This window comes from Macaca fascicularis, chromosome 14 (genome assembly GCF_037993035.2).
Source record: "Macaca fascicularis isolate 582-1 chromosome 14, T2T-MFA8v1.1".
In the NCBI taxonomy this organism is placed as follows: Eukaryota; Metazoa; Chordata; class Mammalia; order Primates; family Cercopithecidae; genus Macaca; species Macaca fascicularis.
Window position 1 is genome coordinate 18,414,360 of NC_088388.1, and position 15,768 is coordinate 18,430,127.

Consider the following 15,768-nt stretch of genomic DNA (forward strand, 5'->3'; position numbering starts at 1 on the left):
TTATGGAGTCTGGCAAGTCCCTAGATCTGCAGGGTGAGTTCTAGAGACTGAGGAGACTTGATGGTTTTGTTCTAGCCTGATTCAGAAGATCTGAGAACCAGGAGAGCCAATGGGATAGTTCTCCTCTGAAGGCTGTCAGGCTCAAGCCCCGTGAAGAATAATGTTTCAGTTCAACTCCAAAGGCAGAAAAGACCTTTGTGCCTGTCGGAAGGGAATCTGGCAGGAAGAACTCCCTCTGAGTCAGCCTTTCTGTTCAACTCACGCCTGCAACTGACAGGATGAGGCCCGCCCACATTAGAGAGGGCAACCTGCTTTCCTCAGTCTCCTTATTTAAATGTCAATCTTGTCTAAAAACAGCCTGACAAAAAGACCCAGAATAATGTTGAACCAAACACCTGGGCACCCCATGGCCCAGTCAAAATTAACCATCACAGGATGGTTAGGGTAGAATCCAGGAGACCAGTGGAAAGGCCCCACAATAATCTAGGGGTAGTCAGGTGCGGTGGCTCATGCCTGTAATCCCAGCACTTTGGGAGGCTGAGGCGGGCAGATTGCTTGGGGTCAGGAGTTCAAGACCAGCCTGGCCAACATGGTGAAACCCCATCTTTACCAAAAATACAAAAATTAGCCAGGCATGGTGGCATGTGCCTGTAATCCCAGCTACTCGGGAGGCTGAGGCAAGCGAATCGCTTGAACCTGGCAGGCAGAGGTTGCAGTGAGCCAAGATAGTACCACTGCACTCCGGCCTGGGCAACAGAGTGACACCATCTCAAAAGCAACAGCAACGACAAATAATAGTAATAATAAGCTAGGTCTGAGATGATGGTGACTTGAACCAGGGTGATAGGCATTGGAGGGAGTGAGAAATGGTCCTACTCAAGGGGATTAGGAGGAGGTATATCTTTTGTTTTGGAAATTTTCAAATAGATACAAAAGGAGAAAAACCAATGAATTTCCATCTCAGCCTTAACTATGCATTTCAGCACATGGACAATCTTGTTTACCCCCAAAAGCCCCGCTAAGCTCCACACCCTCCACTTGATTGTTTTGATTCAGATCTTGCTATTTCTGAATTCTGTATATATGTTTAAGGTAGACTCAATGGGATTTCCAGGTGGATTGGATTTGCTGTTGAGGTAGGAGTTAGAGGCAGGGCTCAGACATTGGACCAAATTGAAGACTAGCTAAAACAGGGATGGGGCAGAGACACCTCTCCAGAAGACACGCCCACCAGTGTGCCCTGTCAGTTTGCCATTGCCATGGCAACGGCAACACCTGAAAGTCACCACCCCTTTCCATGGCAACAATTAAATGACCTGGAAGTTACCACCCTTTTTCTAGAAATGTCTGCATTATATGTCCCTTAATTTGCATACAGTTGGCCGGGCGCGGTGGCTCAAGCCTGTAATCCCAGCACTTTGGGAGGCCGAGACGGGCGGATCACTAGGTCAGGAGATCGAGACCATCCTGGCTAACACGGTGAAACCCCGTCTCTATTAAAAAATACAAAAAACTAGCCAGGCGAGGTGGCAGGCGCCTGTAGTCCCAGCTACTCAGGAGGCTGAGACAGGAGAATGGCCCGAACCCGGGAGGCGGAGTTTGCAGTGAGCTGAGATACGGCCACTGCACTCCAGCCTGGGCGACAGAGCGAGACTCTGTCTCAAAAAAAAAAAAAAAAAAAAAAAAAAATTGCATACAGTTAAAAGTAAGTGTAAATATGAGTGCAACACTGCCTCTGAGCTGCTACTGTAGGTACGCTGCCTATGGGGTGGCCCCTCTGCTGCTGCTGTACCCTACGTCTTCAGTAAAAGTTGCTGCCTAACCCCACCAGCTCACCTTGAATTCCTTCCTTGGTGAAGCCAAGAACCCTCCTGGGCTAAGCCCCAATTTTGGGGCTTGCTTGCCCTGCATCCCTGAGGGGAGAGAGAAGTCAAGAGTGACTCTAGGTGCAGTTGCTCACGCCTGTAATCTCAGGACTTTGGGAGGCAGAGGTTGATGGATCGCTTGAGCCCAGGATTTTGCGACCAGCCTGGGCAACATGGTGAAACTCCATCTCTACTAAAAACACAAAAACGGCCGGGCGTGGTGGCTCACACCTGTAATCCCAGCACTTTGTGAGGCCAAGATGGGTGGATCACCTGAGGTTAGGAGTTCAAAACCAGCCTGACCAACACCGAGAAACCCCATCTCTACTAAAAATACAAAATTAGCCCGGCATGGTAGCGCATGCCTGTAATCCCAGCTACTTGGGAGGCTGAGGCAGGAGAATTCCTTGAACCCGGGAGGCAGAGGTTGCAGTGAGCCAAGATCGCACCACTGCCTTCCAGCCTGGGCAACAAGAGTGAAACTCTGTCTCAAAAACAAAACAAAACAAAACAAACCCACAAAAATTAGCTGGGCGTGGTGGCGTGCATCTGTAGTCCCAGTTACTTGGGAGGCTGAGGTGGGAGAGTCACCTGAGCCTGGGAAGTGGCGACTGCAGTGAGCTGTGATCACACCACTGCACTCCAGCCTGGGTGACAGACTGAGACTCTGTCTCAAAACAAACAAACAGAAACAAAGAATGACTCCAGGGTTTTGGCCTGGTGGCTCTCCCCAGCTTGATGCCAAGACAGAAACATCTGTTCTAGGCCTGGCCTAGACCTCTTCTCTCTAGAGGCCCAGATGGACCAGAGGCCCCTAATTCAGCCAACCTTTTTCTCCCTGAGGGCATGCTCTGCCCCAGATTCCCAGCTCCTTGCTGGGACTGACCTCGTGGTACTTCCTTAATCTTTTTGAGCAGAGTGAACCATCATAAACTGTTCTCCTTTTTCTCCCATCTCCCCAAGACATTCCCACTCCTGGGCTCCCAAGATAATCAATCCCTGTCATTCTAGCCAGGATCAAAGACGGAGATGTTCAGGGCCGGGTACAGTGGCTCACGCCTGTAATCCCAGCACTTTGGGAGGCCGAGACGGGCTGATGACCTGAAGTCAGGAGTTCGAGACCAGCCTGACCAATATGGTGAAACACCATCTCTACTAAAAATACAAAAATTAGCCAGGTATGGTGGCGGATGCCTATAGTCCCAGCTACTTGGGAGGCTGAGACAGGAGAATCACTTGAACCCAAGAGGCAGAGGTTGCAATGAGCTGAGACTATGCCACTGCACTCCAGCCTGGGTGACAGAGCAAGACTCTGTCTCCAAAAAAAAAAAAAAAAAAAAAAAAGAATGAGACGTTCAACATTCCACCGGGTTGTGGTCCGGCACTGGCTCTGGGGATCAGGAAAAAGATTGCAGTATAGAACTGAGCTCAATTCTGAATACAGCAAACACAGCTGGGAATTTATAATGAAAGCAAAGTGAAGGGGTCAGTGGATTGAAAATTACTAAGAGGAAGTATCAAGAGTAGGGGGATTCTTGCTAAAACGGGATTCTTGTTAAAAAGCAGGCCAAGGACAGACGGGCGTGGTGGCTCACGCCTGTAATCCCAGCACTTTGGGAGGCGGAGGCGAGAGGATCATGAGGTCAGGAGATTGAGACCATCCTGGCCAACATGGTGAAACCCCGTCTCTACTAAAAATACAAAAATTAGCTGGGCGTGGTGGTGGGTGTCTGTAATCTCAGCTACTTGGGAGGCTGAGGCAGGAGAATCGCTTGAATCCAGGAGGCGGGGGTTGCAGTGATCCAAGATCGCACCACTGCACTCCAGCCTGGGTGACAGAGCCAGACTCCATCTCAAAAAAAAAAAAAAAAAAAAAAGCAGGCCAGGAACTTATACTTCAAATTTGAAGAATAAATGAGGACCAGGATCACATATCAAGAGGGATGAGGTATCGGGGTGGGGGGATTCCGTTAAACTGACTAGCAGGATTTTTGTGAAAACGGGGTTAGACAGGCTGATGACAGGGATGAATGATAGCCCACAAGGCCTAGTCAAAAAAAGAGGGCTCAGAGGAGCCTACCTGAAAGTTGGTTAAGGGGAGAATGTCTGCATCTGTGGGGAAAAGAAAGAGAGATCAGCCTGTTACTGTGTGTATTTAGAAAGAAGCAGACATGAGAGACTCCATTTTGTTCTGTATTTGAGATGCTGTTAATCTGTGACCCTACCCCCAACCTTGTCCTTGCAAGAGACATGTGCTGTGGTGACTCAAGGTTTAATGGATTTTGGGCTGTGCAGGGTGTGCTTTGTTAAACAAATGCCTGAAGGCAGCTTGCTGGTTAAAAGTCATCACCATTCTCTTAATCTCAAGTACCCAGGGACACGTACACTGCCAAAGGTCGCAGGGACCTCTGCCTAGGAAAGCTAGGTATTGTCCAAGGTTTCTCCCCATGTGGTAGTCTGAAATATGGCTTCGTGGGAAGGGAAAGACCCGATCATCCCCCAGCCTGACACCCGTGAAGGGTCTGTGCTGAGGAGGACTAGTATAAGAGGAAAGAAGGCCTCTTGGCAGTTGAGATAGAGAAAAGCATCTGTCTCCTGCCTGTCCCTGAGCAATGGAACATCTCGGTGTAAAACCCGATTATATGTTCTGTTTACTGAGAAAGGAGAAAACCGCCTTAGGGCGAAAGGTGGGACTTGCTAGCGCAATGCTGCTCTTTATGCACTAAAAAGGTTTATGAAGATGTTTGCGTATGCATATCAAGGCACAGCACTTTTCCTTAAACTTATTCATGTCACAGAGATCTTTATTCATATGTCTTACTGCTGACCTTCTCCCTACGATGATCCTATTATCCTGTCACTTCCCTTTTTCTAAGATAGTAAAGATAATGATCAATAAATACTGAGGGAACTCAGAGACCGGTGCCGGCGTGGGTCCTCTGTATGCTGAGCGTCAGTCCCCTGGGCCCACTTTTTCTTTCTCTATACTTTGTCTCTGTGTCTCATTTCTTTTCTCAAGTCTCTCCTTCCACCTAACGAGAAAGTCCCACAGGCGTGGAGGGGCCGGCCGCCCCTTCAACATCCCTCCTAGGCCCAGGCTGGAAGCTTTCTAAACATATTCCTATTTGTCAGGACCTCCAAAAGCAGGCCCCAGAATGGGACCCAACTGACCCAGGCGTGATGGGGCAGCACAGATCGGACAGTCTCTTTCCCCTCTGGGTTTCTTGGCTTCTGTCGGACAACTCAAAGTGAGAATTTGGGGTCAGCCGTCCTAGTGCTGACAGTGACTCACTGAATGACCTCCAGCAAGTCACTTAACCTCTCTGAGCCTCCCTATGCTTATTTAAAGTTGAGAATGGTAATTCAATCTGTCCACAAGGCAAGCTTGTTGAGAGAGTGGAATAAAACACTGTTACTTGAGGAGACGCTTTGTCAGCCTGAGTGAGCAGCTGTACATGTTGTTATTTAAAGAAAAAAAATCTGCTTTCAACCGTGTTCCAAAAAAAAACTACTGCAAAGGCTAGGTGTAGTGGCTCATGCCTGTAATCCCAACACTTTGGGAAGCTGAGGCAGGAAGATCACTTACGCCCAGGAGTTTGAGAAACCCTGTCTCTACTGAACATGGTGAAACCCTGTCTCTACTGAAAATACAAAAATTAGCCGGGCATGGTGGTGGGCTCCTGTAATCCTAGCTACTTGGGAGGCTGAGGCAGGAGAATCCATTGAACCTGGGAGGTGGAGGTTGCGGTAAGCAGAGATGGCGCCACTGCGCTCCAGCCTGGGCAACAGAGCGAGACTCCATCTCAAAAGACAAAAAACAAACAAAGACAACGACTGCACAGATTTTCATCAAAGTTAAGAGGGTGTTCCTTTTAAAAGGGCTCTGGGGCTCACCTCAAAGGATAAAGAGAGATCATTAAAAATAGTCGAGACAAGGGTACAACGAATGAGTCTCCCATGATCCGGAGACCCGCTCTGCTCACTGAGATTACTAACCATGGGCAGAGAAAACCACAATTGCAGACACGAGTCATAAGTTGTTTTGTTTTTTTTTTTTTTTTGAGTCAGTGTCTGGCTCTATTGCCCAGGCTGGAGTGCAGTGGCGCGATCTCTGCTCACTGCAAGCTCCGCCTCCCAGGCTCACGCCATTCTCCTGCCTCAGCCCCGAGTACTGGGACTACGGGCGCCCGCCACCACGCCCGACTAATTTTTTGTAGTTTTAGTAGAGACGGGGTTTCACAGTGTTAGCCAGGATGGTCTCGATCTCCTGACCTCATGATCCGCCCGCCTACGCCCTCCCAAAGTGCTGGGATTACAGGCGTGAGCCACCGCGCCTGGCCCTAGTCATAATGTTTTTAATCGTAGAGGCTGATGGTCAATTGAGTTCTTCCCACGTGGACAATTCCGTGAAGCCTGCTCTGACGTTAGGAGCAGCAGCGATTTCTCTTTAAAGCTTGTTAATGATTCCCTGCCGTAAATCCGGGTGGCCAGCTTGTACTTAAATAATTGTAAAAATGCGGTCTGAGGTGGCTTGCCTTTTTGGCCCTTTGCACACGGCTGGCATATGTCGTTTATGAATTGGGAGGCAGTGTCATTGTGTAAATCCCCTTATTCCTAGCGGGGTCATGGTCTGAGTTTGAATGCGTCCCTCCGCAAGCATCTGTCACTGGTCAGATTAAAAACTACATTTCCCAAAGGCCCTCGCGGATCCCAGCCTTCTCCGTCACTTTCCGGTTTTACACCTAGGCCCCGCCCCCAACGCGCGTGTCGGCCAATAGCGGCCCCACCTCTTGCGCCCGGCAAAAATAGCACGCGGGAGGGAACGTTTCACGGGCCGCGGGGGCGGGGCCTGTGGCCAGGGGTTGGTCTTTGGAATCGGAGAGGCAGATTCGCTGCTCGGCAGCACGGCCGGAGCTGGTCCGGTCAGGAGTCGGGATTTGCGGGGAGAGGTTCTCCACTAGCCAAGAGAAGGCCTTAAGAAAGACGGTATTAATCTCCCGTTGCGGCTCCCGCCTGGTCCCATCTTCGGCCCGCTCCTCCAGGAAATGAATCTGCTGCCGAATCTCGAGAGTCCAGTGACTCGGCAGGAGAAGATGGCGACCGTGTGGGATGAGGCCGAGGTGGGCACCGGGCGACCTGGCGGTCCGGGAACAGGGCCCGCAGGGAGATGCCATTGACAGGAGGGAAGGAGGTGGCTGGGGGTCAAGGACTGGCCCGGTCCCGGGGACGGGGTCGTTTGGGATGTGGGCAGGGGTCCTGACTCCTTCATCTTGGCTTTATGGGCGTGGAAACTGAGGCTGTGAGTGGGTTCGGAGAACGAGGGATGCTTGTCCTGAGTAAAAGTAAATATATAAATAAACAAATAATTTTTTACAGCAAGATGGAATTGGGGAGGAGGTGCTCAAGATGTCCACGGAGGAGATCATCCAGCGCACACGGCTGCTGGACAGTGAGATCAAGGTGGGTGCACAGCTCCTGTGTGGGCGATGGAGTCCCCACAGGACAGGCCCCAGCGATCCGAGTCGCCTCTCCTACTTCCTTCTCCGGCACCCTGGGGGAGACATGGGGCTCAGGCTTCCCCTTGGGACCAGGAAAAGAGGAAAGAAAACTAAGCCTGAAAAGGGACAGGAAGACAGTCAGGGGGTGGTGGGAGACCTGGGCTGAGATGAGAAGTTATCAGATTGCCTTTCCCAGTGATAACTGGGAATAATCCTCTCAAGCATCCTACTTTTAGTAAAATCCCTGTTTTACAGATGAGTAAACTGAGGCTCAGAGACGTTTGTACTGCGATAAAGCACCCAGTTCTTACTAAGAGGCAGAACCTAAAACCTATATTTGCCTGTCTCGGAGGCCTGCTTTTATTCCAATACTACCACTATTTCACAAGGAGGTTTCCACACTGGCCTCCTGTTTCGACTTATACGGGATGTGGACACAGTCAGACTCTGCCTTCAGAGAGCCTCAGAACTGGATGAATGGATGTGGGAGGGTCCCCTGGGCACCCTGGACCTCACCAGTTACAGGGCTCTAGCATAAGCTGTGCCAGGGCTTATATTTGCTCCTCCTCCCCTTCTCATCTCAGATCATGAAGAGTGAAGTGTTGAGAGTCACCCATGAACTCCAAGCCATGAAGGACAAGATCAAAGAGAACAGTGAGAAAATCAAAGTGAACAAGACCCTGCCGTACCTTGTCTCCAACGTCATCGAGGTGTGTGTGTATGTGGAGGGGAAGAGAGGGAGTCAGCGGGGACTGGGGACAGCCTGGGGTGGGGCCGCTAGGGAAAGAGTGGGTAGAGGTTTTGAGGCCAAACTGCATGTCAGAGCTACACCTCCTGGGGCACTTTCATGGGGAGACGGGGGCCTGCAAAGGCCTTGGAAGTCTCACATGTCTCCTTTTCTGTTATGTCTCCTCTGGGGTAGATGAGCCCTGTGCAGAGGAGGAGCACCTACACAGAGATCAATCCCTGGGCTTAGCAGGGGCACCCACCTTTGCTGGGCTCAGGGCTATTGGAGGAGGGAGGTAGGGATGGCCAGCCCTGCAGAGATTAGGAACTGACTTAGGAAGCACTGGGCCTTGGGGAGTTCAAGGGGCTGAGTTTTTTTCCTTCCCAGCTCCTAGATGTTGATCCTAATGACCAAGAGGAGGATGGTGCCAATATTGACCTGGACTCCCAGAGGAAGGGCAAGTGTGCTGTGATCAAAACCTCTACACGACAGGTGAGCATGGCTCAGCAATAAGAGACTGGAGGAGGGTGAGGAGCAGATGTGGGACAGGACTAGGGAGCCTTCCCTGAGGACACTAACTGAGACTGCCCCTGTAACTTGTCCACAGACGTACTTCCTTCCTGTGATTGGGTTGGTGGATGCTGAAAAGCTAAAGCCAGGAGACCTGGTGGTGAGTGGGGCCTGAGCCCAGGCAGTGCTTTTCTGGTGACTAGCTGATCCCCTGTGCCCGCCCCAGGTCACTATTGGCTCTGAATCTCGGCAGAACAACTCAGAGAGTCTGGGATCCTGTCTACTTGCTGTTTGATTCTTGTATTGCCCAGTCCTGTGTCTTCCCCTCTACAGACACCTGTTACCAGCCAATTGGGTAGCCCCTTGAGCTGGGCCAAATCTGAAGGCCCTGTGCTGTGTCCTTAGGGTGTGAACAAAGACTCCTATCTGATCCTGGAGACGCTGCCCACAGAGTACGACTCGCGGGTGAAGGCCATGGAAGTGGACGAGAGGCCCACGGAGCAATACAGTGACATTGGGGGCTTGGACAAGCAGATCCAAGAGGTAAGGGAGGCACGGCAGCTGCCAGCAGCCTCAACAGCGTTTCAGTTTCCCCACGCCATTGATGCAGCTCATCTCCCTAATGTGTCTTTTATCCCTATAGCAACCTAGGGAGGAAGGGAGGGCTGCCATGTGACAGGTGAGGAGACTGAAGCCCAGAGAGTTTAAATGCCTTCCCCAGGGTCACAGAAAGACCAGAGCCAGGACTGGAACTCAGGCTCCTGGTTTCTGGCCCAGCATCTTTTTTTCTTTTTTTTTTTTGAGACGGAGTTTTGATCTTACTGCCCATGCTGGAGTGCAATGGCGCGATTTTGGCTCACTGCAACCTCCACCTCCCAGGTTCAAGTGATTCTCCTGCCTCAGCCTGCCGAGTAGCTGGGATTACAGGCATGTGCCACCAAGCCTGGCTAATTTTAGCAGAGTCTCTATTTTTAGTAGAGACAGGGTTTCTCCATGTTGGTCAGGCTGGTCTTGAACTCCCAACCTCAGGCGATCCACCTTCCTTGGCCTCCCAAAGTGCTGGGATTACAGGCGTGAGCCGCTGCTCCCGGCCCCTGGCCCAGTGTCTTTCTGCCATATACTCTTGTTCCTGGAGAGTCCATAGCCAGCCTTGGTGGGGATGAGCGTTCTGTGTCCTCTTGATACGGGGAAAGGAGTGGGCACGTCCCCGAGTTAGAGTGGGAGGGATTCAGATTGGGGTTGGAGCCACAAAGGGTTGGGCTGTAGGAGCCCTCAGGGCTTCATCTCCTCACCCAGGACTTCCTCCTGGCAGCTGGTGGAGGCCATTGTCTTGCCAATGAATCACAAGGAGAAGTTTGAGAACTTGGGGATCCAACCTCCTAAAGGGGTGCTGATGTATGGGCCTCCAGGGACAGGGAAGACCCTCCTGGCCCGGGCCTGTGCCGCACAGACTAAGGTGAGTACTTTGGGAGGGATGCGGGGGAAGTGGGCAGGAGCAGAAACTCTACCAGATGGGCTCCAAGTGTCTGCCTTTGACCTGACCCTACCACCTTTTCCTTCCAGGCCACCTTCCTAAAGCTGGCTGGCCCCCAGCTGGTGCAGATGTTCATTGGAGACGGTGCCAAGCTAGTCCGGGACGCCTTTGCCCTGGCCAAGGAGAAAGCGCCCTCGATCATCTTCATTGATGAGTTGGATGCCATCGGCACCAAGCGGTAAGGGAGGGCCAAGGATCCCCAGCAATCTCTGTGGCGGTGGAGGGAAGGGGTGGACTCTCAGTTGTGCTAAATTGTGGTTCTTTCCCACCCTGTATCCCCTCCTGCCCCTGGATGGTGACTCCTCAGCTCTTGAGGTTCAGATTCCTAACTCTTGATCAATAGCCTCCCTGTTTCCCCAACCATTCATTCCCATAGCTGCCAGCATGTTCCTTTCAAAACAGGAATCTGGGCCGGGCATGGTGGCTCACGCCTGTAATCCCACTACTTTGGGAGGCCGAGGTGGGAGGATCACTTGAGCCCAGGAGTTTGAGCAACATAGGGAGACTCTGGGCAACATAGGGAGACTCTGTCTTTATAAAAAAATAAAAATATTAGTCAGGCGTGGTGGTGCACACCTATAGTCCCAGCTACTCAGGAGCTGAGGTGGGAGGATTGCTTGAGCCTGGGAGGTTATGGCTGTAGTGAGCTGTGATGGCACCACTGCACTCCAACCTGGGTGACAAAGTGAAACCCTGTCTTAAAAAAAAAAAATGCCTGTAATCCCAGCACTTTGGAAGCTGAGGCAGGCGGATCACTTGAGGCCAGGAGTTCAAGATCAGCCTGACCAACATGGTGAAACCTCGTCTCTACTAAAAACACAAAAAAATTAGGCAGGGGTGGTGGCGGCGCCTGTAGTCCCAGCTGCCCAGGAGGCTGAGGCATGAGAATCGCTTGAACCTGGGAGGCAGAGGTTGCAGTGAAGCCAAGATCGCGCCGCTGCACTCCAGCCTAGTGACAGAGCAAGACTCTGTCTCAAAAAAAAAGAAAACAAAAAATGCCAAAGCAGGAATCTGGCCCCCTTGCTCACATGAACCCACAGTGGTCCCTGACACAAACCAATCCTGTTAAAAACCCTTCCTGGCTGGACGCCGTGGCTCACACCTATAATCCCTGCACTTTGGGAGGCTGAAGCGGGCGGATCACTTGAGGTCTGGAATTCGAGACCAGCCTGGCCAACATGGTGAAACCTGTCTCTACTAAAAATAGAAAAATTTAGCCTGGTGTGGTGGTACATGCCTGTAATCCCAGCTACTCGGAAGGCTGAGGCAGGACAATCACTTGAACCCGGGAGGCAGAGGTTGCAGTGAGCTAGGATTGTGCCACTGCACTCCAGCCTGGGTGACAGAGCGAGACTCCATCTCAAAACAAAACAAAACAAAACAAAAAAAACACCCTTCCTGGGCCTTCCTGTTGCTCCCTGGGATAAACACTGGACTTGCAAGGCTCAACGTGTGCTGCCCTTTTGCGCCTCCAACCTCATCTCATGCCTGTCTCCCGCCTCCCCTGCTCTGGACTCCTGCCACAGTGTTTCCTGTGTTTCAGGCCCGCTGTGGCTCTTACCCTCTTCTCCACTGGTTGGCTGCCCAGTTGGTGTGCTTTCAGTCTTCAGATCCGAGCCTAGGGACACTTCCTCGGGGATGCCTGCCTGGACTCTCCTGTACAGCAGTGTCCAAGGCTGGGCCAGATCCCTGTGTTTCTAAGAGTTAACTCAGTTTGCAAGCGCACATTCATCACACTAACAGCGCAAGCAGTGGCTGGTTTTGCTTTTTTGTTGTTGTTGTTGAGATGGAGTCTTGCTCTGTTGCCCAGGCTGGAGTGCAGTGGCATGATCTCAGCACACTGCAACCTCCGCCTCCCAGGCTCAAGCAATTCTCCTGCCTCAGCCTCCTGAGTAGCTGAGATTACAGGTGCCCGCCACCACGCCCAGCTAATTTTTGTATTTTTAGTAGAAACAGGGTTTCACCATGTTGGCCAGGATGGTCTCGAACTCCTGACCCCAGGTGATCTGCCCACTTTGACCTCCCAAAGTGCTGGGATTACAGGTGTGAGCCACTGCACCCAGCCTTGCTCACTGTTTTATCCTCAGTCCACCACATGATTCCAGGAGCCTCTTCAGTCTCTGAATGTGGTCAACAATTAATGACACCTTTTATGTGTCAGTCCCCGGGCTGGGGGCCCCAAGTAGAGTGAGCCATTTCCCTGCCCTAGACAGGTTAAGTTAGGCTTCCAACGGGTAGAGGAGGGGAGGGCTCTGCCTAAGCTGTGCCCTCACCAGCATCTTGGGCTTCCTGTGCCCTAGCTTTGACAGTGAGAAGGCTGGGGACCGGGAGGTGCAGAGGACAATGCTGGAGCTTCTGAACCAGCTGGATGGCTTCCAGCCCAACACCCAAGTTAAGGTAAGTATTAGCACTCCCAGGCGAAGAAGATGAGGCTCAGAGGTCAGGAGCTGTCAGGCCCCCAGCTAGTGAGTGGTGGAGCTGGAATGAGAATTGGGATCTGTCTTTAACATCCCATGTGTCTCACCTGCACTCTGGGGGCTGCCTCTCTGCCTTTTTTGACCGTGTCTGCCCATCTGGGAGCACCTTGCTCCTTTGTTCAAGTTGTGGCTTCTCTTCCTCAGGTAATTGCAGCCACAAACAGGGTGGACATTCTGGACCCCGCCCTGCTCCGCTCGGGGCGCCTGGACCGCAAGATCGAGTTCCCAATGCCCAATGAGGAGGCCCGAGCCAGAATCATGCAGATCCACTCCCGAAAGATGAACGTCAGGTGAGCAGGGGCACAGGCAGGGCACGGAGACCTGGACAGGCGCAGGGGGAGGATGCCTCTGCCGCGCTTCTCTGTACTGAGCTTCCCCAGCCTCCACGACCGCCACCTGCCCGGCCCCAGGCACACACAGCACCGTTCCACACCCCACCCTCCGTTTCTCTCCAGTTGCCTGATGTAGCATCTTGCCAGGGCCCAGGTCATAATTCTGGGTGCTCTGCTCCTTAGACTTCACTCCTCATCTGAAGGCACAGAGGCTGGAGGCACTCATTTTCCCTGCCTCACACCTCAGCCCATGAGCACAGGCCAGGCATGGCCGGGGCCAGATGGACTTGAGTTCAGATATGTATGACTCTCAGCAGGTGGCATGCCCTCTCAGCCTCACTTCTTATTTGGGACTTGGGGATGATAGCACCGATTTCACAGGGTTGTGGCAAGGATTAGATGTGACAGTGTCAAGCACAGTGCTGGGCACAGGATGAGGACAGCAGGGCCTGCTGAACTGGGGGAGTGAGACCATCTTTTGTCCCCACATCCCCCTGCTCCCCTGCCTTATGCCAAGTCAGTCCCTGGAGTCTCAAATGCAGATTTCTAGAAGGTCAGAGCTCAAAAGACCCTAGAAATAACCTGGTATAACCTGCATTAACTTCCTCCCTTTGTCCCCTACATCTTGTACTGAGAAGAAAACAAGGTACATTGATTGGGTAAGGAACTCGCCTCTGATCTCAGGGCGACTTGACTTTGTTGCTTGACAGGGCCAGGGGAGGACATTTGGCCCATCTGCCCACTCTGCATGAGCCACTGAGCCTGTGGTATCTGTTCTCTCCCCAGTCCTGACGTGAACTATGAGGAGCTGGCCCGCTGCACAGATGACTTCAACGGGGCCCAGTGCAAGGCTGTGTGTGTGGAGGCGGTGAGTGGTCAGGCGGGGTGGGTGCGTCGCTTTGTGCCTTCTTGCGCCCTCCCTGGACAGGATGGGGGCATTTGACTGTTGGAGACAGCTGGGAGAAGAGGCCTGAGCCTCAGGGAGCCAGGGAAGGCATTCAGGCATTCAGACCTAGACTCTGCTTGTCCCGGCTGTAGGGCATGATCGCACTGCGCAGGGGTGCCACGGAGCTCACCCACGAGGACTACATGGAAGGCATTCTGGAGGTGCAGGCCAAGAAGAAAGCCAACCTGCAGTACTACGCCTAGGGCGCGCCGGCCAGCCCCGGCCTCACGGCTGAAGTGCGCAATAAAAGATGGTTTAGGGTCCCTGCCGCTGCTTGTCTGCCTTCCCTGGGCTCTGGCTGGAGGAGTAGGGGCATGTGCAGGCGGCCCCTTCCTCAGGTGCTGCAGCCTGGAAACCCTGAGACAGCCGTGGGCCCCACACCACTGGTCAGGGTGAGGCTTTCTGGTGCCGTGCGTGGTGCTGCAGCTGCTGCCTGGGCCTTCATGCCCCTTCAGAGCCCTCTCCCTGAGCACCGCTCTGCTCTGAGCTTTCAGAGGCTCATGGGCCTGCAGTTCCTGCATAGAGGACCTAGATAGAAGCCACCCTTTCCCTTTTGGCATTTTGGTGTCTGGCACCAGTCCTTGCCTCCTGGTAAAGCCAGACTTGGGTTTAGGCTTTCAGCCTCCTTCCTCCTTTCCTGGCCCTGTTTCTCCAGACGCCCCCTTAGCTCTTTCTGTCCCTGTCTTTTGGCCTGAAACTGAGCCTGAACAGGATCCACTGGGAGCCCCTCTAGGACTGATCTGTCACGCTGTGCTCCCCTCCCCCAGTTCGGCCGTCTCTTCACTCTAGCCGGCCCCTTGCCTTCCCTGGGTGGCCCTGCTTGGCTTCCCACTGACTCCTCAGCCCCCGCCTCAGGAGGCCAGCAGCACAGCCCCTGACGTGCTTCTGGTTCTGTCCCCTGCCCTGGACTCAGTCAACCCCAGTCCTGCATTCCTGTTCCTTCTTCTAACCAGACGGCATTTGCTCCTGACCATGACACCCAAGTTCCCCCACAGGGACCACACCCACCGTGCTTTGGCTTCCTCATCTCCAAAATGGGGCCCCCGGCCTCTCCCAGTGGGCCGTGATGCTCGCACACACTGTCTGCCATCCAGCAGGGCTTGGCACCCTGGCTGGCAGCCCTGAGCACCTGCGTAGGTGAGGGGGGCAGCTGGCCAGGACGGCTGTGGTTCATTCCTTGGATCTGAGGCCAGGAGTCACTGGATCCTTGAGACAGTTATCTTACAGGATGTGTCGCAGCTAGGCGAAGCAAATACTATCATTTTAAAATGTTTTGCTGTTAGAAATATTGAGAGCTAAGCACTCCCAGCTAAGGACGTCACTGGGGTTTCATGTCCACCTCTCCCACGCTCCAGGACACCGCCCAGACTGCAGATCCCAGCCAGTGTACTATTGACAGTGGTCCTGGCTGGCCTGGGAGGGAAGAGGTGGACTGGGCACCCCCACCCACATTCTCTTGACGGGACTGGGGAAGCGGCGCCCTGTGCCTGGTGTTCTTACACTCCACACCTTCAGAAGAGAGGGGGTGTGGTTTTGAATAAGGGTCCCATATCATCTTTTCTTCTCTTGCTTACTTATTTTTGAGACGGGGTCTCGCTCTGTCACCCAGGCTGGAGTGCAGTGGCGCGATCTCAGCTCACTGCAGCCTCCGCCTCCCAGGTTCAAACAATTCTCCTGCCTCAGCTTCCTGAGTAGCTGGGATTACAGGCACCTGCCACTGCACCTGGCTAATTTTTGTATTTCAGTAGAGACGGGGGTTTCACCATATTGGCCAGGCTGGTCTCGAACTCCTGACCTTCTGATCTTTGGCTTCCCAAAGTTCTGGGATTACAGGCATGAGCCACCATACCCGGCCTCTCTCTCTTTTTTAAGCGAATGA

General features: G+C 52.8%; 1 protein-coding gene across 1 annotated transcript; it reads left to right on the top strand.

The window, feature by feature from the left end:
* Positions 1 to 6,736: 6,736 nt before the first annotated feature.
* On the top strand, positions 6,737 to 14,152 carry PSMC3 (proteasome 26S subunit, ATPase 3). The gene is made up of 12 exons (XM_045371845.1): positions 6,737 to 6,985; positions 7,242 to 7,325; positions 7,948 to 8,073; positions 8,478 to 8,582; positions 8,698 to 8,760; positions 9,006 to 9,143; positions 9,913 to 10,056; positions 10,164 to 10,312; positions 12,435 to 12,531; positions 12,756 to 12,901; positions 13,730 to 13,811; positions 13,982 to 14,152. Exons 1-12 carry the CDS (start codon positions 6,911 to 6,913, stop codon positions 14,090 to 14,092), a joined length of 1,320 nt encoding a protein of 439 aa, XP_045227780.1. The 5' UTR covers positions 6,737 to 6,910; the 3' UTR covers positions 14,093 to 14,152.
* Positions 14,153 to 15,768: the final 1,616 nt, after the last annotated feature.